This window comes from Symphodus melops (assembly GCF_947650265.1).
Source record: "Symphodus melops genome assembly, chromosome: 12".
Taxonomy (NCBI): Eukaryota; Metazoa; Chordata; class Actinopteri; order Labriformes; family Labridae; genus Symphodus; species Symphodus melops.
In genome coordinates this window covers 19,689,351-19,703,159 of record NC_136702.1, presented here as the reverse complement: position 1 = coordinate 19,703,159, position 13,809 = coordinate 19,689,351, and the positions used below count along the sequence as shown (strand labels likewise).

General features: G+C 39.7%; 1 protein-coding gene across 1 annotated transcript in view; it reads left to right on the top strand.

The window, feature by feature from the left end:
* Positions 1 to 5,947: 5,947 nt before the first annotated feature.
* Positions 5,948 to 13,809, top strand: part of LOC306832957 (polycystin-1-like protein 2) — a gene marked incomplete at its 5' end in the record, with an annotated part of 46,728 nt that continues 38,866 nt past the window's right edge. Inside the window, 8 exons of the mRNA XM_079357979.1 lie at positions 5,948 to 6,233; positions 7,878 to 8,036; positions 8,126 to 8,314; positions 9,982 to 10,092; positions 10,286 to 10,433; positions 11,307 to 11,536; positions 11,682 to 11,872; positions 13,490 to 13,706. Of these exons, the coding sequence (XP_079214105.1) occupies positions 5,948 to 6,233; positions 7,878 to 8,036; positions 8,126 to 8,314; positions 9,982 to 10,092; positions 10,286 to 10,433; positions 11,307 to 11,536; positions 11,682 to 11,872; positions 13,490 to 13,706 (1,531 nt within the window). The remainder of the gene's footprint in view (positions 6,234 to 7,877; positions 8,037 to 8,125; positions 8,315 to 9,981; positions 10,093 to 10,285; positions 10,434 to 11,306; positions 11,537 to 11,681; positions 11,873 to 13,489; positions 13,707 to 13,809) is intronic.

Here is a 13,809-nt window from a genome sequence, read left to right as displayed (position 1 = left end):
GAACATTGGTCTAAAAACCAGTAAAATGCATTTTGCACAATATGCCCCTTTAAAATGTAAGTAGAGGCAGAGAAAAAAAAGGGAAATACAGTGAAAAGTAAATCCCACATGGTCTTTAGCAAACAGCGCTTTGTTGTGTGCAGTGGATCGTCTTCATGATGCCACTTACTTATTGTCCACTAGGGGGCAATGTTTTGTGGCAAATACTGATGGAAACGCTGCAGCGGCAACAATATAGGCTTCTTTTATTCATAAAGCACACTTCAGCAACACTGCAATTCAGCAATGCTTCAATTCAACGTGCTTTCCACAAAACATCGAAAGAATCATGTCAAAGACAAAAAGAAAGCTTAAATTTGAGAATTTAAAAAGATAGATAGATAGATAGATAGATAGATAGATAGATAGATAGATAGATAGATAGATAGATAGATAGATAGATAGATAGATAGATAGATAGATAGATAGATGGAAACAGGTTCTAGATGTGGTTTGTTCCTTCGGAAGTCCACCACCATCTCCTTGGTCTTGGAGGTGTTTAGCTGCAGATGGTTGGCACTGCACCACGTCACAAAGTCCTCGCTCAGGCTCCTGTACTCCTCCTCCTGTCCATCCCTGACACAACCAACTATCGCAGTGTCGTCCGAGTATTTCTGCATGTGGCAGAGCTCAGAGTTATACTGGAAGTCAGAGGTGTACAGGGTGAACAGGACGGGGGAGAACACAGTCCCCTGTGGTGCTCCGGTGCTGCTGACCACAGTGTCAGATGTGCAGTCCTTCAGTCTGATGTACTGTGGTCTCTCTGTGAGGTAGTCCGTGATCCACCTCACCAGATGCGAGTCCACCCTCATCTCGGTCAGCTTGTCTCTCAGTTGGAGGGGATGGATGGTGTCGAAAGCGCTTGAGAAATCAAAGAACATGATTCTCATCACGCTGCTCCCTTTGTCCAGATGAGAGTAAGCCCTGTGGAGAAGATAGAGGATGGCATCGTCCACGCCCACCTTTGCCTGGTATGCAAACTGCAGGGGATCCTGTGTGTGTTGGACCTGGGGTCTGAGGTGTTGGAGCAGCAGCCGCTCAAAGGTCTTCATAACGTGGGATGTCAGAGCGATAGGTCTGAAGTCGCCTGGCTCACTGGGGTTTTTCTTCTTGGGGACCGGGGTGAGGCACGAGGTCTTCCAGAGCACAGGAACCTTCCCGAGCCGCAGGCTCATGTTGAAGACATGCTGAAGTGGCTCCCCAAGCTCAGCAGAGCAGGCCTTTAGCATCCTGGGACACACCTTGTCCGGGCCTGCTGCCTTCCTGGGGCGGAGTCTCTTCAGCCCCTTGCTCACCTGGTCTCTGGTGATGGTGGGGGGGAGGGGGGATGGATTGTCTCTGGAGATTGTGTTTGTCCTGGTGGAGGTGTTGGGGGGAGTGAGAGGGAGGGAGGGGGTGTGTAGAGGGGTGCTGGGGGGACAGGCACTGGCTGCAGCGACGGGGCTGTCAAACCTGTTAAAAAACAAGTTGAGCTGGTTTGCTCTCTCAGGGTCCCCGTCTTCTGCGTTGTTGTTTTTCTTCTTGCAGCCTGTGATGGTTTTCATGCCCTCCCAGACCTCCCTCATGTTGTTCAGCTGCAGCTTCTGTTCTACCTTCCTTCTGTACTCCTCCTTTGCCTCTCGGAGTCTGACCTTGAGTTCCCCCTGCACACGCTTCAGCTCTGCCTGGTCTCCCTCCTTGAATGCCCTTTTCTTCCTGTTAAGGATCTCCTTGACATCGCTGGTGATCCAGGGCTTGTTGTTCGGGAAGCTGCGCACAGTTTTAGTGGGAACCACAACGTTCATACAGAAGTTCATGTAGTTAGTTGTGCAGTGTGTGACCCCCTCAATGTCATCACCATGAGTCTCTTGCAGGGCACTCCAGTCAGTGGTCTCAAAACAGTCTCTGAGAGCCTCCTCTGCCTCAGGAGACCACTTTCTGAAGGTGCGTGTTGTTACCGGTTGTCTCTGGATCTTAGTCTTGTACTGTGGCTTGAGTAGGACTAGGTTGTGATCGGACTTCCCCAGAGGTGGTAAAGTGGTGGCAGTGTAGGCGTCCTTCACATTTGCATACAGGAGGTCTATCGTCCTGTTCTTCCTGGTGGGACAGCTTACAAACTGGTGAAAGTCCGGTAGTGTGGAGATCAATGTAACATGGTTAAAGTCCCCTGAGATGGCAATGAAAGCATCAGGGTGCAGTGTTTGTAATCTCGAGATGTTCGAGTGGATGACGTCACACGCAGTCTCGACGTGTGCTCGCGGAGGAATGTAAACAACAACAACAATGGCGTGGGAGAACTCCCTGGGCATGTAGTAAGGACGGAGACCTAACGCCAGCAGCTCGATGTCTTTGCTGCACGTTGCCTCCTTCACAGTAACATGTCCATGGTGGCACCATCTGGTGTTAATAAACAGTGCGAGTCCTCCTCCTTTCTGTTTGCCGCTGCGTTTCATGTCTCTGTCCGCTCTCACTGTAGTGAATCCCGGTAGATCCACGTTAGCGTCCGGGGTGTTTTGAGTCAGCCAGGTTTCTGTGAGGCACATTAAACTGCACTCTCTAAATGTCCGGTTGTTCCTCACGAGAGCAGCCAGCTTGTCTGTCTTGTTGGTTAGACAGTTTACGTTCCCCATAACTATCACCGGAACCGAGGGCTTGTACTTCCATCGCTTAGCCGCTAGCCTAGCCTTTAGCCTAGCGCCGGCTCGACAGCCTCTGTACCGCCGCCTCAGCTCCTCAGGTATCGGGTGAACGATGCCGGCTTGTCCCGCTGTCCGGAGTGAGAGCAGCTTCTCCCTTGAATAAGCAAGTTTTCCGCTGCTATTTCCACGAAAACACGAAAAAGTATCCATAGGATACATAAAGTTATACACTGAAAGTGTACTATAAAAACTATAAAAGTAGAAGTTGGCACAGAGCCAAAACAAACGAATAACATATCAAGACGAGTACGACAGGGACAGAGCTACTGAATGTGCGGCCACTCGCGTCGGCGCACAGGCGAGAATTGACTAAATGACTAAAACAAACATTTACAGCTTGTTTGGAACATGGCCTGTATTAATTACATTACAAATTGTCACATGGCTTGGCTCATTATATAATGCTAGTATATATGATGATGCAACTGTGGAGAGTCAGAGCTGAAAGGCTTAGATTCGTATCGTAAGATTATTCAAGTATTCAATAAATTTGTGTGTGCCTAAAGTTAATATTTATGACATAATGGATAGACAAATTTAAAGATGTGTTTTTAAAACGTTTGAAACCTAAAGAATACGGAGTGAGGCTGAATCTTTAACTATCAAATATATTTACATTTTTGTGTGTTGCTAAATTTGAGTCTCTATCTCTGAGTCAGATGGAGGAAATTTCTGTCCAACTCACGAGTGAATAGACAGTGATAAGAAAAAGACTCAGATGTAGCAGCATAACACAAAAATAAATGTGTTTTTTAAATTGCAGGAACACACACCGAAAAATGAGGTAGAATTATGAAGTTAGAGACATGGGTTGTTCTTCTCTTTGTCAAGCCATGTCACTCAGGCAGATCAGCCTGTTTTTATGTTCTGATGACATAAGCCAGCCTCTATTGTTGTGATAAGAGGGTAAAAGCTTTTTATAATGCATAGTGGTTGCAGGTGCCTGTGGTTTCTGCTGTTTCCTCTCAACCAGCCTGATATAAATGCATGACTTTGTCTCATACTGAATGACCATTTAGAAGAGAGTTGCTTCAGGGTTTATGTTATGCATGCATAAGTCCAAAGAAAAGGCATTAAGGGCTGAAAGAAATGTGTCATAAATGCATCGATAGAGGTGGTCAAAGCTGTCCATTTTGCTACTTCAGATTTTGTATAAGCAGACACACTGAGAAAACAAATAATGTAAATATGCAGCATGGTAAAACATAAAAGCTTGATAATGAAGCTATAACAGCAAAAACACTACCATCAGATCAAAAAGGTCAAATGAAATGAATGCAGATTGAGATGTAAATGCTCAGTGTGAGAGTTTATTTGGGGAGAACATGAACCTGTGCAGATTTCCAGGTTCACTAGATCACACGAGTAAAGTTGTCCTGTACCGAGCTCAAGCACGATTGCCAAGTTACCTCTTGTACATAACATCTAAGGCTTTCTGGTATTATGAAGCCGTCCCAGTTTACGAGACAAGCAGACTCGAAGAAAAAAGAAAAAAAAGACAGGGACGCGTACGCACCTCAGGGAACAACAGGGGAGAACATAACAGCTTCTTTACTGACTTTTTTTTAAAAGTCATTTTAGTCAAATAAAGAGGCATTCATATTAATTTTAGTCTATTTGGTAACTAGCAAAAAGCACTAAACAGCTGCTTTTAGAGGCAGTCACCTCAGGGTGAATCATATTCAGTGATGCAAAAATGTAACAATAAATAATCAGAAAGCCTTTTAAAAGGTGCATCATTTAGACCTTATTTGCCTGTATAGTTTATGTCTTTCTTTATACAACCTGCCCTTTGGGTTATGTGGTTTCGATGGCAAATGGTGTGAAACATTAGCCCAGCACTGTTTGTTGTTCGGTTTGAATTAGACAGGTTGTATAATAAAACAAGTGAGTCATTGCTCTTAATGTGCCAACCCTTCTGCTATTTCTCTATCTGAGAAACATCAGGTGAGTTCAAGATATTCAACTTTCATTGTCAAGGAAAATCCTCTATGGCTAAATCAAAGACTAGAAGCTTTTGTTTAATAGAGAGAAGCTCTTTTTAAAATGTGCTACTCTGTTGTGACATGACGAGAGTCAGCCAGATTATATAGACATGTAGATTCATTTTGCACTAGATGTAGAAAAAAAGGGAAAGAAAAAATCAAGTAAAATCATACTTTAATAACCCCCAGAGGGAAAAATCTGGCTTTGCAGTAGCAAGTAGGTCATACAAAATGAAAATCGAAACACAATAGATAAGATAAATACAAATAAAATAGGTATATATAAGTAGAATACAGTGTAAATGGTGAGGTAAAATACACAGGAAAATGTAGACACTAAGATACAAGAGGATGTAATTCTTAACTTCCTGTATGTTATGAAGTCTGTCCATCAGAGTCGGTTGTTTCAAGTCTGTTCCTCATAGCAACAGTGTGCTGACCAATTAGAATTAAGGATTCAACACAGCCTTTTGATTACGTCTAATGTGTTGTCTCTTTGAGTTCAAAGTCAATCTATGTTTTTTCAGAACTTCATTGACAACCACATTCAATTAAAATGTCGAAATACAAACTTTTCACCTCAAACTTCTGGCATCTATCACCGTTCTATATTTTAATTTATTCAAGAACATTGTGTTTACTCATTCACACAGTGTTCTCTTTTCTGCAGTTTAATCATTTACAATTTTACCTTTAAAAAAGATATCAAGGACATATGTTTTCATCTGCAGCACATGGACAAGTGGCCTTTTTGGTCGCTGAATTTTGGATTCAGTTTTCATATAAAGTCACTTTGCATCTCCAAAATATATGGTAGGCTCTGTTTGTAGAGAGGCATTTTTCACGATAAAAGTAATTCATGAAATAAAATACAAATGAAATGCATTATGAAACGATGCACAACATTGGTACACACTGACCTCAAGCTGCTTTGCTATGGTCAAAATACTCTCCCTCGGTTTCCTTTGTTGTGGCTCGGCCTCTGAACAAAAGCGATGCTTTCATTGGCTTTTAGATAAACAATTTTCCATTGAAACCAGAACAAGGTGTGTGGCAGAGGCTCGAGTCAGACCCCTTTTAAGGTGGCATGGTAGCAGGATGAATGTGTGAGGAGACAAGCTTGAAATTTGTCTGCTGTTCAAATTGCACCAGGAAGCTGAAAAGAGTGATGTGAAATTAAGTGTTGTTGTCTTTAAAGTGGAAACTGAAACAATGAGCCTGACTGTTGTGCATCTGCTCGTCCTGATGACCCTCAGCTGCCTGACTTGTGCAGAAGATAAAAAGAAGGTGCATGTTTCTTGCCCAGAACACCAGAAGACCTTTGGAGGCTCCTGCTTTGAGTTTGTTGGTCTCCAGCGTACTTTTTATGGTGCTGAGACCTGGTGTGAGCAGCGTGGTGGACACCTTGCTTTTATTCCAAATGAAGAAACTCAATATTTCATTCAGACTCATCAGGACCCCGAGCAGGACGTGTGGATTGGAGTAGCACATTCTGCCACTTCAAACCTGCAACATTCTTCAACTTCAGAAGGTAGGAGGCTTCTAAATTCAGAAAGAGACAGGGTAAGAGTCTGGGATGACCAGACTCTTATGACTTTTTAAACGAAATGGAAACAATCAGGTCGATTGGGACCAGTAACTTATATTTCTCAAGTCTCTGGAGGAAACTCATTCCATGCTGTCTGATTTTTGCAGTGAAATGAGCATCAGTTTGGATTAGCTTTCAAGGACACATAATTATAAATCCAAGTTTCCACTAAATGGGGACTATTCATTTAAAGCCCCTTATATATTAAATTGATCCTTTAAATACTGCAGTTTATCTTACATCAAAATCCATAGACAAACATTTCTGATAAATAGTATAAAGCAAAATAGGTAAAAAAAATAAATACATGCAGTTGTATGTAATGTATTGTCATTTCAGTCACTTCCATGATTTCAAAAGAAAGTTTCAAACCATATGTTTTTGCAAAGGTTTACGCTTGATCAGATCAGGTTTGTTGGCAATCCCCTGATAATAAATGGATGTGCAACATTTGAGCAAAACTTACAGCAAAAGTTACAGAGGCAGGAATCTTGGACAACCGCACGCACATAACAAACAGCCATCTCCCAAAACTGGGCTGTGCTTCAAAATGGGATGTGGGAGATGGGATAAGAAGGATAGGAAGAAAGGGCCATGATAAAGCCATGTTTTAGCTGAAATGATGATTCTCTTTTAAGAAAGTGTAACTGAATGTGTTTTAAGCTCTTGTATCATTGTATGGTTTGGAAGCCTGAATTTGACCAATAAGAACATATTTGGGAGGCTTAAATAGCAATTAGGCCAGGTTGCTCTTGCATTTTTTTTTACCTTTGCACACCTCCATATTGCACTTTACATAACTAAGTCAGAATGTCCATTTTGTTATAAACTCTTATTCTGTTATCTGATTGTTCCACTCTGTTTTAGTCAAACCTGATTTTACTGTTGATGTTGTCTTTGCACATGATGTTGTCCGTGTGCTTCTGTAGCAAAACAAAAGTCTCCAAATAACATTTCCATCGCAACCTTTGGTGACATCATTGAGACTATGTCCAAATTTCATAAATTCTATGATTTAAATTGATGATCACAATTTAACTTCTTGTGACATCAAGAATTCACACACAGAGTACAATGTATTTGGAAAATAGAAATGATCTACAACACCCATGTTTGAAAGTGTTGAAAATGTTATAATACATTTTACCATTGTGGCTCACATCTGTCTTTTCAAAGACTACAACTGGTAGACGAAACAATTTTGGGGGGTTTGACTTCACACTCAATCAGAAGAAGAAAGTACTTTATTATTGATTTAGTCACTTCCAATTCTATTTTATTTCTCAGATATTTTTAATCCTATAGCCTACTGATGAAAAAACAGCATAATAACACTGTTAACTGTTTGTCAAATCGTATATGTTTTCCCTATACTGTATGTTGAGCACAAGTAATAGAGAAAGTTCAGTCAGAGGAGTATTTGTTCTGCCCTTGAAAATTGTAGTGAACAATGTTAATTCCTCTTAATAAACAGAATATTGATGTATAATAAGAATGAAACATCTTGAATCCTTAAAATTTCATGATTATTGTGGGCATTTAAGCTCTCATAACACACGTGTCTTCAGCAGTATTTCCATTCCCCAGGTCCTTTCTCTTGGCTGGATAATTCACCTGTCACATTTTCTAAATGGGAGGGCAGCCTGCAGCCAGGAGCCGCCTGTGGACACATACTGATGCACTCTGGTTTCCAATGGAAAGCCACAAAAGACTGTGACAGAAAACTGCATTTCATCTGCCAGTTTGGTATGTGTTAGACTCGGACTTTAAAAGCAAACTGGGTCAGTCATGTGTTGTATTAACAACTTTCTATCAATTTTGTGAACCTTTTTCAGAGTCTGGCAGATCCATTGTGTGTGCAGGTGGTAACACCTCTTTACAGTGTGGCTCCGGTCAAGTTTTAATGATAGATGGTGGCTTCTATGGACAAAAGAGCATGCATTACTGTCGATCTACTCTCGTCCCTCTGATGACACACACACAACAACAGTGCACTTGGCTGGATGTTCAGGAAACATTAAAAGGTAAAAGAAGGCCAAACAGTTCTCTTTTGTACAACAAACATTTATTTTGGCTTTATTATTTTGTTGCTCAGCCTCTTTTCATAACTGATGTTAAAGTGTTATTATCCAGAGCTATTTACTGATGTTTTAATCACAAAAGATACTCTTTTAGCCTGTAATATGTAGAACTGAAAAGGAAATAATCAGAATAGAAAAACAAACACTTGTGAAAAGGTTCTGGATGGAAGATCACTGTCATGAAATCCAATCTCTTATAACAATGAGCACAAAAGACGGAACAACAACAATGATAGCTTAATAGCCTTAATGATAAGTCATGTCATTATATATATCTATATATGGTTATATCTAACCATTTAAAGTAAATATTGACTTCTGCATTTAACTGACAACAAAAGCAGAGCATCCATCCATCCTTTTTGTCCTAACTTGCTCATCCTGTTTGGGCTAATATGCAGCCTTTTCCAGGATGCATTATGGAATAAGAGAGTGAATACATGCTGGACTAGTCAGAGAGCCAACAAACACAACATAAAATAAAGTCAAATATTGACCAATATATTCATACAATGTGTGTGCGTATGAAACACACTGTCTTTTTTTGGGTTTGCTTACAGCCATACCACCCTGAACATGCCTGATCATGTCCAATCTCGGAAGCTAATCTGGGTCAGGCCTGGTTAGTACTTAGATGGGGGAGACTGTAAATTTTGATCACCTGTAGCTCGGCCGTCTCTTAACAAGAAGTTCAATGGGTTCGATCCCCAGGTCCTGCAGTCTAAGGTTGAAGTGTCCCTGGGGAAGAGCACTGACCCTCGAGTGGTGTGTTGATGGCTTAGTCAATAATGATACTCACTTCCCCTGGCAGCTCACGTTATCAGTATGTGAACACTTACACCAGAAACCAATTTGTTTGGAATAGCAATAAATTATATCCCCAACAATCTTCCAGTTTTTCCTATCATACTGAGTTTTTTTTTCTTTGTCTGCACTCTTTAAATTCATTTTTCAGCTAAGAAATTACATTCTGCGTACCTATTAGTTTCTTCACACTGTCTGCCATCCAGAAAAACATCAGAGTGCCAGAATAAGAATATTGGAAGATGTTTTTAGAACCCAAACTGACAACAGTTTTAATCAAAACATCTAAACAAAGGAGTGTGCTCCATCATAAAAAAAAGAAAGCCTGAAGCACACAAAAATCCCACCACTGACAAGGCAGAAAACCATTTGACACAATCATATTTTAGAGTTTTAGAGACACAAGGGTTGGCTTATCAGATGTCAGATTTTGTCAGGGCTCTGTCCACCCCCTTTCTTTCCAGATTAAATAAATTAAACTTTTTTGTATTGGTTTATTTTGTAGCTATGATTAAGTGTTCACATGTCTTTGGGTCTTGAACATGAACTGTGAATGTGAAGTGTTCTGTTTTCTGCTTATTTTAAAAGCACATAGTGCTGTCTATGATTATGATGCTAAATGTTTGGTTCATTGTAGTTTTGGTGGTCGAGTAAAATGTTGTTCAAGTTGCAAAACATTTAAACTGAAACAGTTAGAATATTGACAGTATTGTAATACTATATTGTACTTTTTTGTGATTCCCATTAAGTCATTCCTACCTCTGTGTGTTATGAACACCTAAACGTGTTCTCCATGTGTCTCCCAGCTTACTGCCACGGCCATCAGGTATGTCAGGTACCAGAACTTGTGGACTCCTTTGGTGAACCCTGTGCGCAACATGGGAGCTACATGTCTGTGGACTACCACTGCAAAGAGGGTAGGTACCTGTTTCAACATAATATCTCCTGGCAGATGTCTAGTCCAAGGACACATTATTATAAACACCTCATACAGACCATTTAGGCATCAACGTGCCTTTTATCAAGTTAATGTTTTGCCACATGCTACATTGAAATGCCCCTGTTGTAGAATGGAAAAAGCATCACCTTAACTGATCTTGTTTTCTATAGTCCTCGCACTGTCTGTGAGCTCAGTGGCGTCTGTCTATGATGATGTCACCATTAGAGTGAAGTGGCTCTTAGACTTTCCCCAAGGAGACTTTAACTGCAAGCTGAGTACTGGAGATGGGCACCTTTTAGATCTGCGTGTTTCAGATGGGTGAGTAGAAATAGATTTTTTAAAAGTCTCAAATATTTGAAGTAACTTTCCACTGAAGTCTCACATGAAGGTTCACTCTTCTTGAAAAGCCCTAGCCTTGACAATGCAGAAGAAAAATGTCTGTTTCTCTAAAGGGCATATTACAGTTACTGGATTTACATTTTAGATTAAATTCAAATCATGTATTTTATTGTTTGTTGGTGATTATGTTGATAGTGTTTGTTGTGCCGATTCATTGAAAACCGCTTTAGCTACATTTAGCTACAGTATATCTCAGGAAACGCAGTCATATTTTATGGTCCAGCTGATTATTTTTTCATTTTAAACAACAGCAGAGGGGGGAGAGATCAGTATTAGGTTAGCTCGATTGATTTCATTAGAGAGAGAGCGACACAATGTGCTTTTAGTTTCTAAATCTGCCTCATTAAATAAGTCAGTAGCCAATCTTTCACACCAAAATAAAGTGCTGGTTATAGAAGAACATCTTTTCCAGTAAAACTTTAGTATGTCCTTGCTCCATACCAGGTGATGGTGCTTTTATGTCATGTTAAAAGACACAAAACATGTAATGGTAATAAAAGATGTGATTTGTTTTAATCTTGTGACTGAGGGAGGAAGGGAGTGTCTTTTGGTGAAGCCTTTAACATCCCTGGATTGTTACATTGCTTACCATCACATCTCCACGTTACATTGACATTCTTTCCAAAGTTCATGTCAACAGCAAGTTCACAAAAAAAATGGCGTATAATCAAATGCTTAATCTAAAACACATTACCAACACAACAGTATCCTGGTTCACATTTTGTTTTCACTTTGGAGGAATGGCTGGTGTTTGTGTGTGTGTCACATTTGTAATCTTGTGCTTTTTTCCAGGTTGGAGGACAGTGTGGTGTACAAATATAAACATCCAAATGCATTTGTTGTGGTAGCTGAATGCACCCACACTGACATACACATTACAGCTCAGAAAAGGATTACCATTCAAGAGTCCATCACAGAGTTGGGCGTCATCAGGTGCTTTTCTGGGAAATTGTCTTTTCATGCTACAGACTGCAAAGGACTTGACGGAGAGCCATTTCAAATTGAAATGGAAGTTAAAGCAGGTAGGTGCCCCGATGATCCCATGATTCATCCTGCCCAATTGCTTGAAAGCTTGAGGTCTTTTTTGTGTTGTAGCCTAATATTCTCTTTGTTTCATTCGTTAGCAGAGCAATTTAGATGTTGTGTTTTTCATACCTTTTCTTTCAGGTACAAATGTGATGTACCGAATCCAGAAAGATGAAATGTTGTTGTCCAGTTTATCTGTGATCAGAGAAAACCTTCCCCAGAACGTCACAGTGACTTCAGACATGATGCAGCAGCTCGGGCCTGGCTGCCATCAGCTGACTATTTATGCATCAAACATGGCCATGTTCCCAGAAACCTCCGCAGATCTGCAGGTAATTCTACACCTATTAAGTGGACGCATAATGTTCATCAATAAAGGAGTTTTAGCAGACATAATGCAACTTTATAATTTTTACATAATGAAATATAAAATATAAAAGTTTAAGAGTGACATTTAAATTATTTGAGAAGGAAGTTGATGAAGGAGTAAAATCCTCTCTCAATTACATTTAACCTTTAATTAGTGTATTATAATTAGTGTGACTATTAAAGCACAGTGGTTCCATCACCATCCTGTGATGTCAAGTCTGTGTTTAAAACTTTTATCTCACTTTCACTCTGATAAAATTATAATTACTAATCAACAAAGAACAGAGTTAGATTTCAGGTTTTTGAAATGTTGCAGTAATCACATTAAAACATCCTGTTTTCATTTTTACAAGGCTGTTCAGAAATGTTTTCAAATCAAAGCTTCTTTTGTCACTGCAACTTTCATCGTAGCTTTTGGTGTTAAGAAAGGTTAAGTAATTTCAATAACATAGACAGTTATGTGTCTCAAGTGAAAAAGGTTTAAAAAGATCTCTTCCTATGACTGTGTAAGATCCACTCTGAGGTATGTGTATATTTGAAAGCACTGTCACTTTCTCTTTGTCGCCCTCGCCTTCTGCCTCTTTGTCTTTTTGCTTTCTATTTTTTTGTATGAGGTATTTTTTCATACCAGAGTTTTTGGTTTTGAATTGTTAACTTTATCTTTCTATCATTTTTGTATTGGATTTATTTTGTGTCAGTGTGATAGCGGTACGTAATGTTGTCTTTAAATGTCTCTGAATAATCTCATAAGGAATGGGCAATGTTAGGCCAGAAACAAAAATACAAATGTATTCATTCAGTCGTTCATTCATTCATCACATAAATACTTGAGGTGTGTGTCTTACACCAATGCCTGAAGTTAACAAATGTACTATAGACCCATGCTGACCAAAAACTATGCTTTAAAAAGTCATTTAACAGTCCAGTATTTTAAGTTACCCATTTTAATATTTATTAAATCAAAAACTCTCTGCACATGTTTATACTTTTTTGATTTGACCTTTATTTTGACACTTAAAAAAAACAAGTATATCTTTTTTAAGAATTATTGAGTCATTCATTCATATCTAACCATAAATTAAATTGTTACATATGGACACATCTATTTCCCCACACCACAGTGCAAGATTTTTAAAAAAAAAAGTATTTTGTATTATTACATTTTGTCTTGAAGACCTTGACAGCTTATTACAAAATAAAAAACAGGATGGACAATTAAAAACTGCAAACCTGAGTGTATGAAAAACAAGCTATGTGTATGCAAAAGGAGCTTAACGTCAGCAGCTTTTACAGAGTTCATGTAGCTTTGATCCCGGAGTATCAATGCAAGATGCTTTCAGGCGCAGTACAAGAAGTTTAGGTCACATATGTTTGGAGTGCTGATCCCGTAACACAGTCAAAGCTGGTTGAGGCAGCATGAAGGAGCTGTTAGCACCTTTAAAAAGAGCCATTACACAGCAAGTTTTTGACAACTGGATGAAAATAAAAGTGTTTATCTATCAATCAGTGTATAATCTGTTTGACATGTAGTCGTTCCTACATGCATTACTGAGAAGATGTATTTCTCGTTTGTAATTCAGATGTGTGTGTTGGAGAAAGTAGCCGGGCTGAAGGCGACTGTGTTGACTAAGCAATCAAACTGTGGAGACACATCAAAAATAACCATGAATGTTTCACTTGGAAAAGGAGTGCCTGTGAAGCTCCTCTTCTTCCTGACTGGAGACAGCAATTCATTCACTGCCATCAGAGAAATGAATAAAACGAAGGACATGTTTCATATTGAGAACCCCCTTAAAGGTAAGAAAGACAAGTTCTAAAACAGGGACTGTTCATGAGGTCAAATACAACCCAAACAGAAGAAAACCAGACCAATACAACAGTTTCGGTATGGCACACATTA